The sequence below is a fragment of the Amphiura filiformis genome, chromosome 11, assembly GCF_039555335.1.
Source record: "Amphiura filiformis chromosome 11, Afil_fr2py, whole genome shotgun sequence".
Lineage (NCBI taxonomy): Eukaryota > Metazoa > Echinodermata > Ophiuroidea > Amphilepidida > Amphiuridae > Amphiura > Amphiura filiformis.
Window position 1 is genome coordinate 45,443,847 of NC_092638.1, and position 18,250 is coordinate 45,462,096.

At 40.0% G+C, this 18,250-nt stretch overlaps 1 protein-coding gene across 1 annotated transcript; it reads right to left on the reverse strand.

The window, feature by feature from the left end:
* Window positions 1-1,153: 1,153 nt before the first annotated feature.
* On the reverse strand, window positions 1,154-9,733 carry LOC140164892 (uncharacterized). Its single transcript, XM_072188273.1, has 5 exons — window positions 8,042-9,733; window positions 6,517-6,777; window positions 6,059-6,196; window positions 5,277-5,393; window positions 1,154-4,647 (listed from the first exon to the last, which is right to left on the reverse strand). The coding sequence occupies exons 1-5, from the start codon at window positions 8,580-8,582 to the stop codon at window positions 3,242-3,244; spliced, it is 2,463 nt and encodes an 820-aa protein (XP_072044374.1). The 5' UTR covers window positions 8,583-9,733; the 3' UTR covers window positions 1,154-3,241.
* Window positions 9,734-18,250: the final 8,517 nt, after the last annotated feature.

An 18,250-nucleotide genomic window follows, 5' to 3' on the forward strand; every position in this document is an offset into this window, starting at 1 on the left:
ATCATGCCGATGGGATAGGGTACGAATCTCCATGCCCAGTTTGGTACCGGGTGCTCCCAATAAAGGTATTTTCATTTTACCTAGACCAGGCCCGTAGCCAGGGGGTGTGTGGTGCAACACCCCCCTTTGCAAAAGTATACAGCGTAGCGAGCCAAAAAAATCAGATTTTTAAAGCTTTCAAAAAAGGTCCGAAATTGGGGCTAAAAGTCCATCCACTTTTCACAAAATTGCCACCCCCTTGGAAAAAAGTCCTTTTATTCAAAACCAGCACCCCCCCCCCCAACAAAAAATCCTGGTTATGGGCCTGACCTGAGTTGATTTGACTATAATATTAAAGCGGGTACGGTGTAGGTCTACACATTGAAGTCATAATTTTGGCATTGAAAATAAACGGCATAGGTAGCTGAGTGTCCCCTCTGTTAAATCTTAATCTGTTAACACCGAATCCTAAACCCTAAATACCCCAAATCTTAACTTAAATATCCTGGTACCCCTTTTCGGTAATTGCCGGTCAAAGACCCCTGGAACTTAATGGGGCTCCCCACTTTTTCAACCAGAAATGGCATTCTTGTTTTTCAAGATTGCAAAGTCATGTGCCTAAATTTTTAGTTCGACTTGATGTGTAGTGTGATGGAAAATATTATTGTGTTCCCTGGGATTTTATACTCTTATAGTAATGACAACAACAAACAACCTTGTTCTAAAAATCACTTCGGCCAAAATTTTGCTGTTTTTGATCTAAAAAAACAACCACCAAAAACCTGGTTTGGTTGAGTCTTTTTAGAACGGGGTATGTTTTATGTCGCCTTACAGATCAATAATTACTTCCCATCAGTGGCATGTCTTCATATTGGGGGCACCGGCCATGATGGGGGTGGGGCGGGGCAGTATAAGTCATTTTTGGCAACTTTGTTATGGGATTTTCAAATCGGTGGGAGGGGTCTCTATCATGCTTCGCCACTGCTTCCTGTCCCCTCAAGAAGTTTGAACTCCAGACTCGTTGCATTGCCAGGACATTGACATCTGAAGAGGCCTACAACTACATGAACTTTACCATGAATATATTTGCGGAGCTTGAGTGTTTGTACTCTTTGTTTTGTTTGTTTTACACACACAAATATTAAGAGATTGATGAACACCATGGAATTCAGAGTATAAAAAACATTTATTTTTCAGATTTATCGACACCTTACAATTGCACAATACATTGTATCTCAACACACAATTTATTTTCATTATTTAACTACACTGTATAATTGCACAATACCTGAACACACAATTATTTGTGTATAGCAGTAAAAAGTAAAAACCATATCAAAGTCAAGTAATAATAATATGGCAAACCAGCTGGCCAAGTTCCTGTGCTTTGTTCTCTTGCATCGGATGAGGATTCTTGTTTACTCGTTGAGTGCCGTCGCATATATACATGATTATATTGATATAAAATTGAATTGATTGAGCCCATATTTATTGGCCGAGCTATGAGTTTAAAAAATATTGGACGAGACGTATTTAAAACTCATAGATAAATAAATACTGGGCGTAAAGCGTCCAATTTTATCATTATTATATTTTGGATCCAATATTTCCACACACTTGGATTTGATCCACAGCATTAAATTTTTGTATCTCACTTTTTGTGGAAAGATTTGCCTTCATCATGTGGTGTTGGACTTGGCAGTTTAGTGCACCATCTGATTGTTACGAGTACTTACATGTAATTACTTATCCCAGAAATCTTTGATACATGAAGCTTCGAAGCTAGACTCGAGTCAACTTCACTGAGAGTACATGTATTTTGGCAATATAATTACAAAATATATTTGATAAGAATTATTTAATATTGCTATGACATAATTAAAATATAAATAAATACAATGTGGATGGAAAAGTTATGTGGATGGAATTATTTTACATTAATGCAATTATTCCTCAATCAGGCATGATACATGTATTAGTATAGGTTTCATGGAAAACCTAGAAGCATGTGAATTGGAGCATTGGGCTAATAATAAATAAAATAAACATTTGTACATTTTGGTAAAATAGAATATTCTCATGTCTGATTGATGGAATATTTTCCTGCACAAAAAAACAGTAAAATCTCAGAATTTTATATTACATTTCCAAGACTTATTCCATGCGTGAAAATAGAGTTTCTTTCAGAGAGTTCCACCCCAACATGATTTTCAATTTATCATAATATTTAAGTTTGTTCGGCTTATAATTGGCGAAAATTCCCAACTTACGCTTGTATCAAATATAAATCAACCAATGTTGGTGCTGCGTCCAACTGCGTGCACGCTATTCTAATACTCAATGTTAACAAGTCTCATTTTGAGTCGCCAATTATAAGCTGAGCAAACTTTAGGCCCTACTACATGTACCTCACAATAATAATAAATAGGCCTATGTCTGTAGGTTCCACAGAATTAGGAAAATCAGAATCAGTAAAAATTGAGGGGTATTCGGGTCCTTGCCGATGGTGCACGGAGACGAACAAAACAGACTCTGCATCTCAACTGCAGCGTCTTCGCAGGTCACATCAAGTGCGTCTCTCAAATGCGTCCATCATCCATGTCGCGCTTGCATGACAACGAATGCCACTAGCGCATTCCGTGGGAAACCAAATACCCCCCACTTTTTGGTCCATGCCTGTATCAAGATGGCGGTTGATTCCCCTTCTCTAATTCTGTGGTAGCTACAAATTACTGTAAAAGTGAAAATTTTCACGCTACATTTATTTTCCTGCTTATCATGTTCCAAGCTTCTACCACAACAATAACAATGCATGAACCTATTCTAGGTCAATGTAAGGAAACTTAAAATCGCAAATTTCAAAACTAGGGAAACAGTTAAAAATTGGCAAAGCGTGAAAAATTAATCACACTAAAATTCTTACAGCATGTCTATACAGTTACAGTGTAATAATTGCAAAAAACACTGAAAGGTCTTATCATTCCTGATCTTGGAATGAATCGAGATAAATTGTCGCAAAATATGAGACAGGATATTGACCCTTTCATATTGAAAACTTCTGTTATATTTTCATGGGTATTTAATTTTGCTAATCCAGCAATTCATGTTTACAATTATGTAAAACTCAAATTTGCGGCATTTAATTCAGCGAATTAAGGCTTCTAGCAAAATTCAGTGGTTTTAAAGTACACAGTATTATAACATGGTACAATGTGTAAATATAGCAAACTCTAAATCTGCACCACAGCAAACTAGGAATAAATCAAGTGCCTTTGGACACACCAGATTTTCCTCGCTTCTTAAGTGCATTCCAAGTTGGCTGTGAGTACATATTTTGTTGCTTGCAAATTATAAGACCTTTCTGAGTTTTATCGCTAACTTTGGCAAATCGCCGATCAAGTTCATTAATATACGGGTGTATACTCTCTATCGTCTGCTCTGTTATCATACCAACAGTTTTCATTCTTCTTGCTTGCTTCGGCACATCTACAGTTAGCAAATGAAATTTTCTCTTCAGATTTTGTTCTGGAAAATTTACCGGAAACCAGCATCCGAAGCTCGCACAGCGCAAGACCAGTAACTCCACTTCATGCCTGCAAAGACTTCTATTTGCTGTGTACAAGTCATAACATGATTTAAATTTGGTAAGAAGTGTGGTTACCTTTCCTTTCACTGTGCGATTACCAAACAAATGGTATTTCCCATCTTTCTTAAACATCATTGGAGTAAACACCTCTCCAAACTTAGGAATGTTCTGCTTTGTGACAAGTTTTTTTACATCTGGCCCTATCAAAGCACCACTATGATAAGCAGCCCGTTTCAATTTTAAACTATCAAGCAAACCATCTAATTTGGTTTTAAAGGGTCCCTTTACTTTCTGTAACTCTGCCATAACTTTGTCCAGCTTACTTTCACTTGCTTTCAATTGCTTCTGGTGCTTTTCCTTTTCTTTTATTAACGATGCTTTCTCCGTGTCCAATTTACTATATTGATTCCTCACACCTGCAGCTAGCTCAGAATTATTAACAAATCTGCCACTTGAGTTTTTCTTAAAAAAAGCTGCTCTGTCCTTGATAATGTCTTTCTTTCTTTCACATACCTGACTAATTTTGTCATCGACCTTTTCTATCTTTGCGTTTATTGACTGACAAGTTGTTAAAATTTCTTTTTTGTGTTCGAATGCACTTATGAATGCGTCGTATTGGCCCTCGTTTTCTTGAATTTCCTTATCAAGCTTGATTGCTTCTTGTTCAATCACAGTGAGTACCTGCTGGCCTATGCCCAAACTAATATGAAGCGGTGTTGTACTAAACGTGTCAATTACTTTGTCCCCTGTAACAAGTGGCCTATTCTCACAGCTTTCAAAGTTCATGGCTTTAGCTTTCTCTCCAGCTGCACGGTATTCAGCATTCTTCATTTCACATCTTGGAAAAGTTCGAAGAAAGTCATCATCTGTAGATACAACCAGACTCAGACCATTTGTATATGCCTGGTACTTAGGAAGGATGTGCACAGCATGCGGTTTGGCTTTTGGGACATCACTAAGTAGAACAAGACAATGGTTGCAAAAATATTTGCCGTTTGGTCCGCTAAGGCCGAGCAGTTTTGCTAACCCTTCCCAGTCACCACCAACAGTGAAGCGACAGTCTGTGTATATTGAAGAACATTCTGCAGAGGGCAAAAGCAAAGAAAAAGAGTAAATTAGTTATTAGTGTCACTTCTGACAATCCAGAATCTTCTTCCATGCCTATGTACTAAAGGCAGCTATTTGTATATGCTTCATTGATGTATTGCAAATGTAATAGCTGCCTTTTCTGTGTTATATATATTAAATGCTGTGAGTTCATTAGTTATCACTTGTTGAAATGAAATAAAAGGAAAATTCATAAAGCAGCTTTTTGGTATATTCATGTGTATAAAATAATAGCTGCCATATGTATTTTAACTTGTTATATGAAAAAGTGTGTGATTGTAGGCCTAAATTTGTGAACAGTACAGTTATGCAGAATGAATCATAAAGCAGCTATTGTTTTATACATAAATATATTACATTCCAAATAGCTGCCTTTTGCATTAAGTGCTACAGTGGGAAAATACTTTTGAACAGCACATGGGACCCCTAGACAATGACCAATTTCAACCAAATTTCACATGAGGATTGTTTTAGGAAGTTGAATACTGGCGCAGTTTACAGCATAAAAAGTCGGTTCCATATGACACATCCTTGACCTCGTTCTTTTTCGCGATCAGTCAGCCAGTTCAAAAAGTCTTTGCAACATAAAATGTTCATCACTTACCAATAGGGCTGTCTGATTGATGAGAACTGTTGGGAGATTCCTGCGACTTTGGTGGAAACAGGCTGCGTGATAGATTGTTGTCTGGAGGAGGTCGATGTGGTGTTACCATACATGAATCTGAATGTGGAAAGGGTTACAAAAATAAATACAATGATTTCACGTACATTGTAAATGATAATTTGAATTCTTAACATCAAAACATGGCAACACACTCGGGTTGGGCGAGAAAAAATAAACCTGTTTTACTGGGCAAAGTGACCCAGATTTTGCATTTTGTAAGATTTTTTTTTAAATATGCTAAAATTTGGGGCCAAAATTGGAAATTTTAGCCGTCATTTTCCAGATGTTTTGAAGTGATTTTTCTCTATGTCAGTGCCAGTTGGCAAGCCCTCACATTTCTGTGTTCCGGTTAGGCCAAAAAAAAAAGGTTTGTCCGCGCGTTTGTAAAATCGCACGATTTGACAAAAAAGAAATTTTTTTTAATTTCAAAAAAAAAAATTTTTTATAGTTTTTTCCAGAAAAAATCGGTGAAAATCAGACTTTTTTCTCAGAATACCATGAAAAAAGTCGGTAATAAAAAAAAATAAATAAATAAATAAATAAATCGCATTTCACATTTGTTTTTAAATTTCTCGTGAGCTTTGAGACAAACCTTTTTTTTTGGCCTTATTACCGACCGACACCGACCAGTGCTGGAAACTGGAAACAAACTTAACTATACACATTTCACAGTCATGTGTTTTAGGACATAGGCCTACAATGTATTTACATGTAGTACTTACCACTTTGGTTTGACCGTGGACAGGATGGGTTCGGGCTCTGTAAAAGCGGAGTAAGATCTTGCTCTGGCATCACTTGGTGGTCTGACACTGGAGTTGAAGTCTGGGGTGTCTGGAAATCATCGCTGATAAAACCAGAATCTACAAAATACAATGGAAGAGAACATGATCTGACAAGTGCCCAAATTTGGATTTTGGGGCGATTCCTGTTAAAATTTAAAAGAATATAGTGTAAATTAATGCTTAAATGCCGCAGACCTTAATAATAATCTCAGCTCTTGTTTCCTTCCACAATGTGAAGATATACATTTGTACCGTACCTTTGTAATTGCTACAAAAAAATATCATCAGGCAAATTCATCATCATTGGCTGAATTCATACAAAAATACAATTTTTTTCATCAATTTTTGGTGACAATTCATGTACATACATACACGTCACTAGCTAATTATAAGCTTACCACATTGCAGTTCACTAGGATCAGAGCTGGATAGGGCTGGTTCACTAGGATCAGAGCTTGGTTGGTTTGGTTCACTAGGATCAGAGCTTGGTTGGTTTGGTTCACTAGGATCAGGGCTTGGTTGGGCTGGTTCACTGGGATCAGAGCTTGGTTTGGTCCGTTTGCGTGGATGGCACACACACTTTACACAATCTGCACAGTCTGCACTATATGTTGTATTGGTAGAATCAAATGGCTTCAATGGGGTCCAGGGTACAGATTCTGAAACACATAAAAAAGATGCAATGTTTTTACTTTTAAATGACACAGTACTATTGGCGTACGTGTAGATGCACACACATGATGGTATTTTGGTCAAGGGTACCGGTACACTTTAATAAAGTTCTTGATTATAAATATAATATACTGTAAAAGTAGAAATTTTCGCGAGGTTTTTATTTTCGCGAATTTCGCGAGTGGACATAAAATCGCGAAAATAAAAACTCGCTAAATAAGCTTTTGCATTCGGTTTCTATTTTATCAATATCAAACGCGAAATTTAATTCTCGCTATTGACAAAATCTTCAACATTGCGAAAATATCTTCTCACGAAAATATGACTTTTACATGTACATGTACAGTAATCAACATTTTTCCTGTACAATGAATACCGGTACCGACCAAAATTTTGACAATTTCAGGAATTTTTTTTGGCTATCTTTTAGAATACCGGTACCCTACCATTTTTTACATTCACAGTGTACATGTATGTGTATGGGTCGTTCATAAAAGATGCCATTGAAAATCTACAGTAGTTGGGTATTCTAATCGAAATCCTTTTTTGTGTGTGTGTATTTGCCCGAATTGCAACATTTACAGATTTTAGTGATTTTTTTTTTTTGGGGGGGTCAATAAAAGGTTGAAGGTCCGTCCGTCAGGTTTTTTTATATTTCTTCGCTTTATCGGTAACGCATTAAAAGGTAATTTTTGGCCGATGTCAGATTGATTCTGAATCAAAAAATTTTTAAATAAAATTTTATGCTTGCAAAAAAATTGCCAATTGTTTTTAAAATAAAACCTGACTGACCGATTGACTCATACTTGGCAAGCCTGTCTGCCCAATTTTTTGGGCAGAATCTAAAATAATTTTAAACATGATGATCCTCTTTTTAAGCCGAAATTTTATAAACAAGATAATTTTGTTTTCATTCAGCAGCACATATTGGATGTGGTTAAATAATAAAATATTACACTACAGACCTGTGCATTACCACATGTATAGGCCTACTGTACAGCATGAAATTTTCGTGTGCATGAAAATTTGGAGAATTTCAAAAGTATGTAATACAATTGATTCGCAAAACTTTTATCTTACATGTATGCCGTACCGGTAGGTCTTTATGAAAATTAATAGAAAATTTGCAAATATTTCACGTCACAGAAATATGGGCTCTGCTCTCTAAAACTTGGAATTTTAATGCCTGCAAAAAATCATGCTTTACACTTACAGTAATTTTGAACACAAAATAACAATGATACTACTTACCATCACATTTGGTATGGTCTCTGCATGGTGGATTTATCTTGCTGCTGCACAGTGGCACTGGGGGAAGAACAAGCTGTAATTCTGCTATGTTTGCTGCACACTTCTGCAATTCTTCCAGAATTGGCCCAAACACTTCTTCCATGTTAACTCTGTTATCTTTACCCTCAAAGTAGGCCAGTAGCTTTGCATTGTCAATGGAATGTCTATCTTTTTGATTTATCACTTGGAGTATAAGCTTTGTTGACTTCCCCCCCTTGTCCGCAGATACATGAAGCCATAGTGATTTCTGTCCCAAATTGTTCAAGTACAACAGTTCTCCAGCTTTTAAAAGTTCTGTCACAAGCTGCGTGACAACTTCTTTGACATCCTTGACCCTAACAAAGTGCACTTTTTCGCCAGTCGTTGCAGTGACCGTTCCGCATTCATATTGGAACTCCATTCTACGCTGTTCTTTCTGCATTTTGTCTAGGGAGCCAAACACGTCCCAGCCTACCTCATCTCTGAATACGCGTTTCAACAGCCTCCACATTCTCAATGTCATGTTCGCTCTTAAAGAGAGGACTGTATTCTTATTAAACCGAGCCACAATCTTCAATCCCGCTTCCTCTGCTGCAACAGCATATCCTTCTTTGTCACGTTTTATGTTGTTCACACGCTGATTATGGACATGCGATTCGATGATGAACCAGGAGTTGAACAGGCTTTTTCGACTCTTTCAATAATCTGTGACCTCCTATTTTTGGTTCGATTTGTAGCATCGCCACTTCTTAGTTGAGTTTTTGGTATATTTAAATAACGTTTGGATTTTCCACCAGAGCCTACGTGTGGAATTACGATGCAGTGGTCTTTATCTAAATTTTGTTCTCTGTTTTTGATCAGTTTTTGTAGCATCAATTTTTGTGGTTGAGTCAGTGGGTCGGTTTCAGGAACACAAAGGAGATTTGCATGCTTTTTCCTTTCCATGTCCAACTGTTTATACATGACCGGTATGATAAAATGAAAGGTCAGCATCAGGCTTTCAACTTTTCCAAGGTAGCTCATGATGTGTGAAACAACACTGGGTGGCAAATAGTGGCCTAAAAAATTCAACGGTGGTCCAGGAGGTAGATTCTGAGCACCCTTTCGTCTTTGAACAGTTCGGGGAGGCGGCGGACTCTCATCTCTTTCGCGTTTACGTGACATGACAACATTAGACATACGTTTGTCTGTGTGTACCGGTACATGATTTTCTTTACCGTCATGACCTTGGCTTACGTTGGCATTATTATCGTCCTTTCGTCTTAGTATAGCTCTGGTAGGTGATGGACTTTCATCCCTGTCACGTTTACGTGGCGAGCAATGCGAGTTAATTTCAAGAGTTATATTTGCATGATTGGCGTGAGAAATACTTGCTGGATGAGAGGGAACATGCGAGTAGCTATGGTGGTCAATGCCAACTGGCCGTCCTGCAGATCGATCACATTTACTATCCAAAACATGGCAAAAGGAGAGGTCTCTATTATTCCTGTAAGTAAGAGCTACAAGTTTTCTACAATTCGGACAAATATCTCCGGACCGACCTTCAGCAGCTGCTCCGAAGCAACATTCAAAGTCACACTCATAACTCGAACTCTTCCTCCATGTTGCTGTGGATTTTTTATCAGTGGATTTTACACCGCAGATGCAACATGTTTTTCGTGATCTTGCCATAATTAATGAATGATGTCGATGATTATAATTGGATGACTATATAAGCTTAACACTATTTAACAAGCTTAACACTATTTAAACCATGCTATTCAGCGTGAGTGTACACCAATATAAAGCACATACATGTTGTGAATATGACCACGACGATGACTGAATCAACACAAAACAAGTTCACAACAACCATCCATCATGTACATGTATGGACAACATCATGACTGTCGAGCTTGTCGAGAGTCCACGAACAAGTTGTCGACCAGTGCACAGTGCAGTTCAACAATTAATTCTCAGTCTGAGTACAGAAATCAAAGTCATGTCATGCTGAGATTATGTTCTACTATTCACGTTGTCGCCTACATTTTCAAGTTTTATTTATAAATTGCATACAATATTACGTACAGTTAAATCTCGATGGTTAAATGCAATGGTTTCAGCCGATCGGCGATTTCATGTCGGCGAGTGCAGCGAGAATGGGTGCAAATTATCGTAGCTATTTGCCGTGTCAAAAGTTCAGAAGAACCGATCCTCGTAGTAACCTACTTGTTAATTTGTTTGACGGACAAAATTACCTCGTAAGTCAATTAAAAGTGATTTATTTTTATCGAAACTTGCCCGACGCTGTCATGATTAAATCGAATATCAACACATTTAAAGATGGCGGCGAACAGCTGATTTCGCGGAATTCGGTTTGACTAAGCGATAATGCGCATGCGCAGATGCTTAGTCTTCTTTGCAATCGATTACTTTCGTTCGCTCCAACACAAACGGATGTGCAGGAGGTTAAGTAGCGATCGTAGTGGTCGGTGATGGCGTAGCGAACAAATGTCCCGACCTGGCCCTCGTGCACCCAGGTACTCCTGATCGTTCGGGCTTTATCCGAGTGAGGGCAGTAGGCTTGCCTTTTTTCTTCCATGCAGGTTCCGCACAGGGCGAACATTAACTTGTCGTGACACCTCGCAGGCAAGACGGGATGAAAAAGATACCTTGGCGGTAAGACAGTGCACCGAATCAAAACCAAAGTACTCCGAAACGTCTTCGAAATCGTTCGTAATAATCCGAGGATGACCGACGATGTACGGGCGGTACTTGTTAGCCCACGGGTAGAGGCTAGATACGAGAAAGAAATACAAAAGGACATGTCTTGTTAATTTTTTTTCAAATATTTAGCCGTGACGTTGCTGAGTAATAATACGCGAATCGAAAGGATTATTTAAGGACGGTGCGATTCGACCTACCTAGTAAAGTCCAAATATCGGATGACTTCCCCGTCTCGGACTTGGTGGAAGAGCCTGGTAGCTTCCGTTCTTCCACCGTAGAGAGCTTGCTTCGCGTTCAAGGGCTCGAAATGAGCGGGAACGTCGATCTTTTCCTTCTCTTCCTTTGGAAGATCTCGCCAAACCCCCTTCCACTCGTGTTCCCACATTTCAATAATCTCGTATTCGGGATAGTTGATCTCTATCTGATTCTTACGGAAGAGAGTTAACCTGTAAAGTTCGGCCATGGGTTTCTGGGAGATGGGGTTGAGGGTATCTTCGTCGTAACAATCGGGACATCCGTGGTATAGACACCCCTGGTAAGAATAGATCTTACGCGTCTCAAAATCGATGCCATCGACCGTCACTCTTCCATTTAACCGCACTTCTCCCCCGTTCATGGCGTGCTGTATAACGGAATCGTTCTTGAGAGCTTCGTAATTGAGCCACCTTATGGAGTCGCGAGAGAAGTTCTGGCCCGGTCCGTATCCATTCGGAGGGATGATAGCGATGGTCTCCTTTTCCAGAAGGTTGCACGCGGAGGCGATGGTGAGGGGTTTATCCAACGGATCGACCCCTGGATCTTCAGGACTAGTTTTCGTCACGTCCATGAACATCTCCCTAAATTTCATACAACACCGACGAAGAATAGCGACGTCGCTAACGCAGTATTTCAGGAGCTCTTCTTGGAGATCCCACTTCAATCCCTTCTCTTTTTCGGCCGTATGCCAGGCCGCGAATTGATCTTTAGCGGCTTCCGACATTCCCTCAGGGTCAAAGAACTCGGCCGTCGGTATCTCTCCCACGTACACGGGTGTTTGATGTATACAGAATTGGCTTCATTATTAACTAAATGCAAACTATAGATGGCGCTATTTATCCTAAATCATATTTCTTTATTTGCAAGGGCTAGGTGGTCAATACTGCCATTAAAACAGCTGGAATAGGTGAAACAAGCAACAAGGAAATTTTATAAACATATTTTATCAAAAAATAATAGGAATTATTTGTATTAAAAGCTTGAAACAGTAATTTCCAGTAACTAAATAGCGCCACCAATTTTGTCATTAATAGTTAAAATTTTATATACGAAAAAGCTATAAAAATGCTATAAAAGTGAATAATTCTGTAACAGAGGGGAAATTAAAATTGAGAATGACTCAAAAGCCTCTGTATACATTAGCATGATATCACATTTAGCTGTTTAAGCCTAAAATTTGGCTGTACATGATGTTTTGTTTGAAAAATTAATAAATGATCCCATCAAACAACCGTGCGTAATGTCCGTTCTCTTTGGTGTTGAACAAGTGCGGGAAGTAGCCCTTGCATAATTCTTGGACGCCGAAGCTCTTGGGGAGTTTGGATAACGCCATTGGAAAGAAATTCAGGCTGTCTTTGAAGGTGATCCCTAATCCGGGTACGAAGATGGACATGATTTTCGCGCCGTTCATGATGATGTCGGGTTTGACGCCATTGTCATACAGGAATTGGAGAATGAAGTAGCCGTCATATCCCTAACAACAGAAAAAAAGGAAAATTCAAAATTGGGGATATATAAATATTACCTAGTACAAAAACATACAAATTAATACGACGCAAAAGTCTCGCTTAAACTCCTGGATTTACCTTTAAATTATGCGCCAAACAGACCGCGTGTTGATGTTTTTCTTCTTTGAAGAGCCACAGGCAGAACCTCTCCATACAATCGTCGCCTCTGAAGATCATCTGCTTTTCCACTCCGCATAAGGCGCACGGTTCTTCCCACGGATGTGGTGCGCACGTCTCGCAAGATTTCTGGGCGACGCAGAGATTCGGCTTGTGGATCCCCGTCTCCTGGCGACTTTCCACATCGAAAAAGATGTAACTGAACCTGTTCTCCTTGTCCATATCGGAATTTTTAACTTCGATGGGTTTTATGTAGCATTTATGTCCGGCGGGAAAGTTGGCTTGACAGACCCGACACCACAGATCCGTACAGTCGTGTTTTTACCTTTTCGGAGGCACTTTTTGTCGACGATCCTGTCGCACTTATCACATTTGAAATACTGCTTGCAGATGGTACCGTACTTCTTGATGCTGGTTCCCGGTTGTTTGTGGTTCTCGTAACACGTGCGGGATTTGAAATACCGATTGCAGTCGGAGCAATGAACCCATTCGTCAACCTCGTCGCTCAACAGACAGTTACCGGAACGACAGAACTTACACGTATTCTCGCAACGATGCTCTGTTTTATTATTGTACTGTTTCTTGCACGGATGACACCAATAACCACTGTTCAAATAAGCGCTCATGCAAGTGATGAGATCAAAGTGATGGTTATTATATAGTAGATAGATGCCTTTGGCTTTCTTCGGTCCCTCGTATATGATCTTGTTCAGGTGGTCTTTGGAGACGACACACAGCTGATAATCCGATATGACTTTTTGGAAGCTTTCCACCTCATTTAATCCACAGGCGTCAAACGGGACGCCCGCTTTGTCGTGAAGATCTCTAGCGCGTAGTTCCTGTTCCAAATTTCCATCACGTATACGTCTCCATACACAATCTCTAGCATTCAATTCGTGTTTAGCGATACCCGTTACTACAGCTCTGGCTAGACACATGTTGTCGCTTCGGTTGGTGATGGGGACGATACAACGCCAATCCTTCTTCTTCTCCACCCACGTCTTGAGTACTCTTCGGTCCGATTTACCTCCGTCTGGCATCTGCATATGGACGACGTTGATGTCCATGTTACTATCCAGTTTGACGTCCTTTTTAGATTGGAGGACGTGCTCCACTCTAGTCATAAAACGGTCCATGGTAAGGTCGTCTTTCTTAATAAAAGGTAGGTTGATGGGTTTGTCCAACCCCGGGGCTTGGAGGACAATCCTCATCATATCTCTAGGACGAACACCGTCGCCGAGTCGACCCAGAACATCGTCGATGATAGCGGAGAGCGTAGGTAGTCCATCGATGGCGAACGTTTCGTTCACGTCTTTTACTCTTAAACGATAATCCGTAGCCGTGGCTTTAAATTTCTTGACGTGCTTGCTGTGCATGGATTCAAACTCGTAATACCGAGAAATATCAGTCGAGGTGGACGCTTCGTCCGGAGAACAAAATTAAAAAACAACATCAGATTTTACGCACGCACGTTCGTGTTTAACAAAATTATACGGTTTTATAGAAATTGAAAATATCGTTGAAAATAAAATTTTACTAACGTTTTCCGACGTGACCGGTTTATCGCCACCCGCCATGTTGTCGTTATCTATCGTCTCCATTAAGTCGTCTAACCATGCCCTCCAATCCGTATTCTCCTCGACGGGTACGTTCGAAGTCGGGGTAATCCTCAACAAAGCGTCGAAATCTATATCACCCCCGAGTTCCAAAATTCGTTGGAAAGCTAATCCCGAAATCTCGGTCCGCCAGTCATCTTCTTCGATCATCCCGTTCAATCTATCGAGTTCGTCCGTGGTGCGGATTTCGTCGGCGACACTCACAATAGTCGTTGGCACGATCGGGGTTCTCGTATTCGCCGCGGCAACGGTAGCCGAGGGAGTGAGCTGACCTTCGTGGGTCAGAGTCGGGGCAGTTTCTCCCTCTTTATGAGGCACCACCGTCACTTCGATGTTCCGCTCTGTAGCGAGTTGAATTATCTTCATCCATGATCCGCCGCAACTCCTCGAAATCTTCAGAGATCGTGATTTTTTGGACGAAATTCAGTCTGCTGGAAGACGGAATATTGGGGTCTTTTATCAACTCAAACATCCTGAGCACCGCGAGTTGATATAAATTGTCGTCTAAACCTCTTCCTATAAGGGCCTCGAGTTCCTCCACCGAGCGGCACTCACTAATTAAAACATCCATGTTGCGAAAGTTACCGGAACTTCGTGCGTCGATGTCGTCGAATGAGTGAGTTATCTACACACCTCCGTTTTTATAGGATATAAACTGCGTGACGTCATTCGGAAAAAAAAGTTAATAGTTCACCGCCGAACGTTACGACGAGAATCTACGCTCTCACGTGTTGTGTACCCGAGAAGCGGGTCAATAATTGCCGTCCTTTATCAACCGAGCCAATGAAAAGCGTAGCTTTAGAAACGATTGACGTCATCGCTCGATAATTATCGAAGCGAGTGACACGCTGTCACGGGGTGTGTACACGTGAAGAGGTTTAACTCGCTGTACTGTATCATCCCTCGAAGCGTTTGACGTCATCACTCGACCGTTAAACTTTGGAGAGAGAGCATCGTTATATCACGCAGTGCTAAATTATTATACTCGATCATATCTTCGTGAATTTTATTACGCGTTCTGTTTTTAACCTAACTAAGGAATATACCGTTGTTGGATTTATTCTATACTTTATAGGATTTATGATTATATCGTTTAGTCCTCCTTGGCTAGATAAATAAATGTTACAACGAATTTTTGCGGGTAGGGTTGGTACGTGTCGGCAAGTTAATAACTTGAATTAATATTAAATTAATAAAACTATCTTAGCAGCCTAACTCTACGCTGTATTACGAATTTATTTGTGATTTATTTCGGTGATGTCTGTACGTCGCTATCTATCGTAGGTGAGACTAAGTGAGACTTCTTTTAAAAAACATTTCAGTCTTCTACACTCTAGATTCGCTATCCCTTTTTTGACGATTAAAACGAGAAGTACGTTAATACTATTAAACGATCGGCGATTGTTGGTTAAACACAATAAATGGGTGTGTTGCATACTCTCGATTTGTTGATTGCTTTTTGAATCGTCAAAACGATTAGTCTCAATTTGTTGGTAGTTTCCTGACTCTCCAAATTAGCCACCGATTAACGATACCTGTTTTTTTAACGCCGTGTTCCTTGACTCCACCGATTAACGATACTTGTTTTTAAAAGGCTTTAAAACCGATGTTAAAAAATGTTTAGCGTACTATTCCGAGAGAATCGCCTAAACAACGAGTTCCGATTGATACGCGCGATGTACGAATAAAACCACGGTGCAGCGCGTTGTCAACGGTTGTAAATATTAGCGTACATTTTAGCGTAATAGTTGTAAATATTAGCGACCACCAGCCGTGGTTACTTGACACATCGAATCAATCGCCGAGCGAAAGCACGGCCAATTTTAGCGGCGTTAAATTGGAGCGAGACTCGTTGTTAATTTGTTGACTGTTTCTTGACACGCCAAACCAACCACCGATAGTGTTTGTAACGAGCGAAATCACGTTGCAAAGCCTCGTCACGAAAGCACGGCCAATTTTAGCGGCGTTAAATTGGAGCGAGACTCGTTGTTAATTTGTTGACTGTTTCTTGACACGCCAAACCAACCACCAATCGTGTTTGCCAAAATCACGTTGCAAAGCCTCGTCACAAATATTAGTGGCGTTGAATTGGAGCGAGACTCGTTTAATTGATACGCCGAATCATCGTGTTTTTAACGTCTAGTTGTTCGCGACTCGTTGTTAATTTGTTGACTGTTTCTTGACACGCCAAACCAACCACCAATCGTGTTTGCCAAAATCACGTTGCAAAGCCTCGTCACAAATATTAGTGGCGTTGAATTGGAGCGAGACTCGTTTAATTGATACGCCGAATCATCGTGTTTTTAACGTCTAGTTGTTAATTTAATGACTGCTTCTTGACACGTCAAACAATTTTACGGTCGTAATGCGCGTTGTTTCTCGAGTCGCCAAATCACCCACCGATGAACGGTTTGCGTTTTTAAATACATTAAAACCGGCTAGTCTCAATTTGTTACTTGTTTCTTGAGTCGCCAAATTATCCATCGGTCGCAAAAGTTAGAGCGAGACTAGATGTTAAAACGATCGTTGTTAAATACTCTCAAAAATTGATGCTGAAAAAATTGTTTGCCATACTGATCATGAGTGAGATCGCTTTATCAACAAGAGAATAATAAACGAGGTAAGTCACGGTGGCACGTGTCGTAAATGAATGGGGCGAGAATCCACGTTAAAATTCATCCACCGGCGCGTTTTTGCATAAAATCGAAAGGGTAAAATTTTAATGTTTGGTTCAACTATTCTCCCGTGAAATGTATGAAAACCTTTAACCGTGGAGAAAGAATTACACGCGTGATGTTGCATTAGGTAAAGACTTATTAACCACTGTTAGAGTGTAGCTTCTTTACTTTGTACATTATTTGTACATGCATCTTTTTATGTTCGTCTATCGAAATTTGTTAACTTTTAATTTTATTTTGCTCGTATTCGTAGCCTTCTTTCATAAAAGTTAAATGTTTGTGTACAGTCGTCGTGACGTCATCGTAATACAAAATTTTGAGTGCTCGATGAACGTTCCGCGTCGATAGACAACATTAGCGGGATCGTGTCGTATTCGTACGTAGCGTCTATAATTGTCGAACGTTTCGTGTATTTAAGGAAAACCCGTCATTACTCGCCGTCATTATTTCTTCCAGTACCCAAATGAAAGTCCGTGACTTTTCGCGATGGCTGCAGAAAACGTCCAACCCCATCATCGAGAACCCTATGAAATTATTTCTATAGACGCGCATCAACTAGCAACGTGGGACATCGAGGGTGAATTTTACGATCCTACCAAACCGATATATATACAGATTTTTACTTGCGAAGTTTGCGACGTTGTTCTGCCATACCCTAAAGCGGAACACGATTGCCTCGAAGAAACGGAAACCGGTGAAGGTTTCGAAGACAATGAGGATTATATGGACGAATTTGACGCGTGTGTAGATTTTATGATAGATGATCCGCGTTACATTTTTGTGACACCGTGTTATTGTGGAGATCTACACCTTATGGATGAGAGAAATGGTAACCATGATGAAATTCAAACTATACGCGTGAACCAACAGGACAACTTGGACAATGTATATAAAAGAGAGGTCTAGTCGACGTCGTGTGAAGTTTCCTCTCACGCTGTAGAGGACCGTGTCTGTAAAGAAAAAAAAAACTCTTTTTTTACCTCTAACTATACTATAAACATCGACGGTGCGAAGAACTTAAATTATTACTTCCAAACCGTTCAATCGGTCAACTACGTTACCTTCCGGGACCTCCTGAGAGACTCGGACGAGGAGCTCTTGTATTATAAAAAAGGTGATTCGAGGGTCTAGTCATTCAGTTTCGATCAGTAAACCGATAGCGCTTCTTCAACAAACCGAGTTACTATGGGTTCAACGGATCGCCTATCTTTTAGCAAAGGGCGAGAAGAAGAAGATTATCGGACCGAGTGTTTCGAAGACACGGAGAATGAGAGACAGGTCCATCTACTCCGTCAATTTGTACACTACATC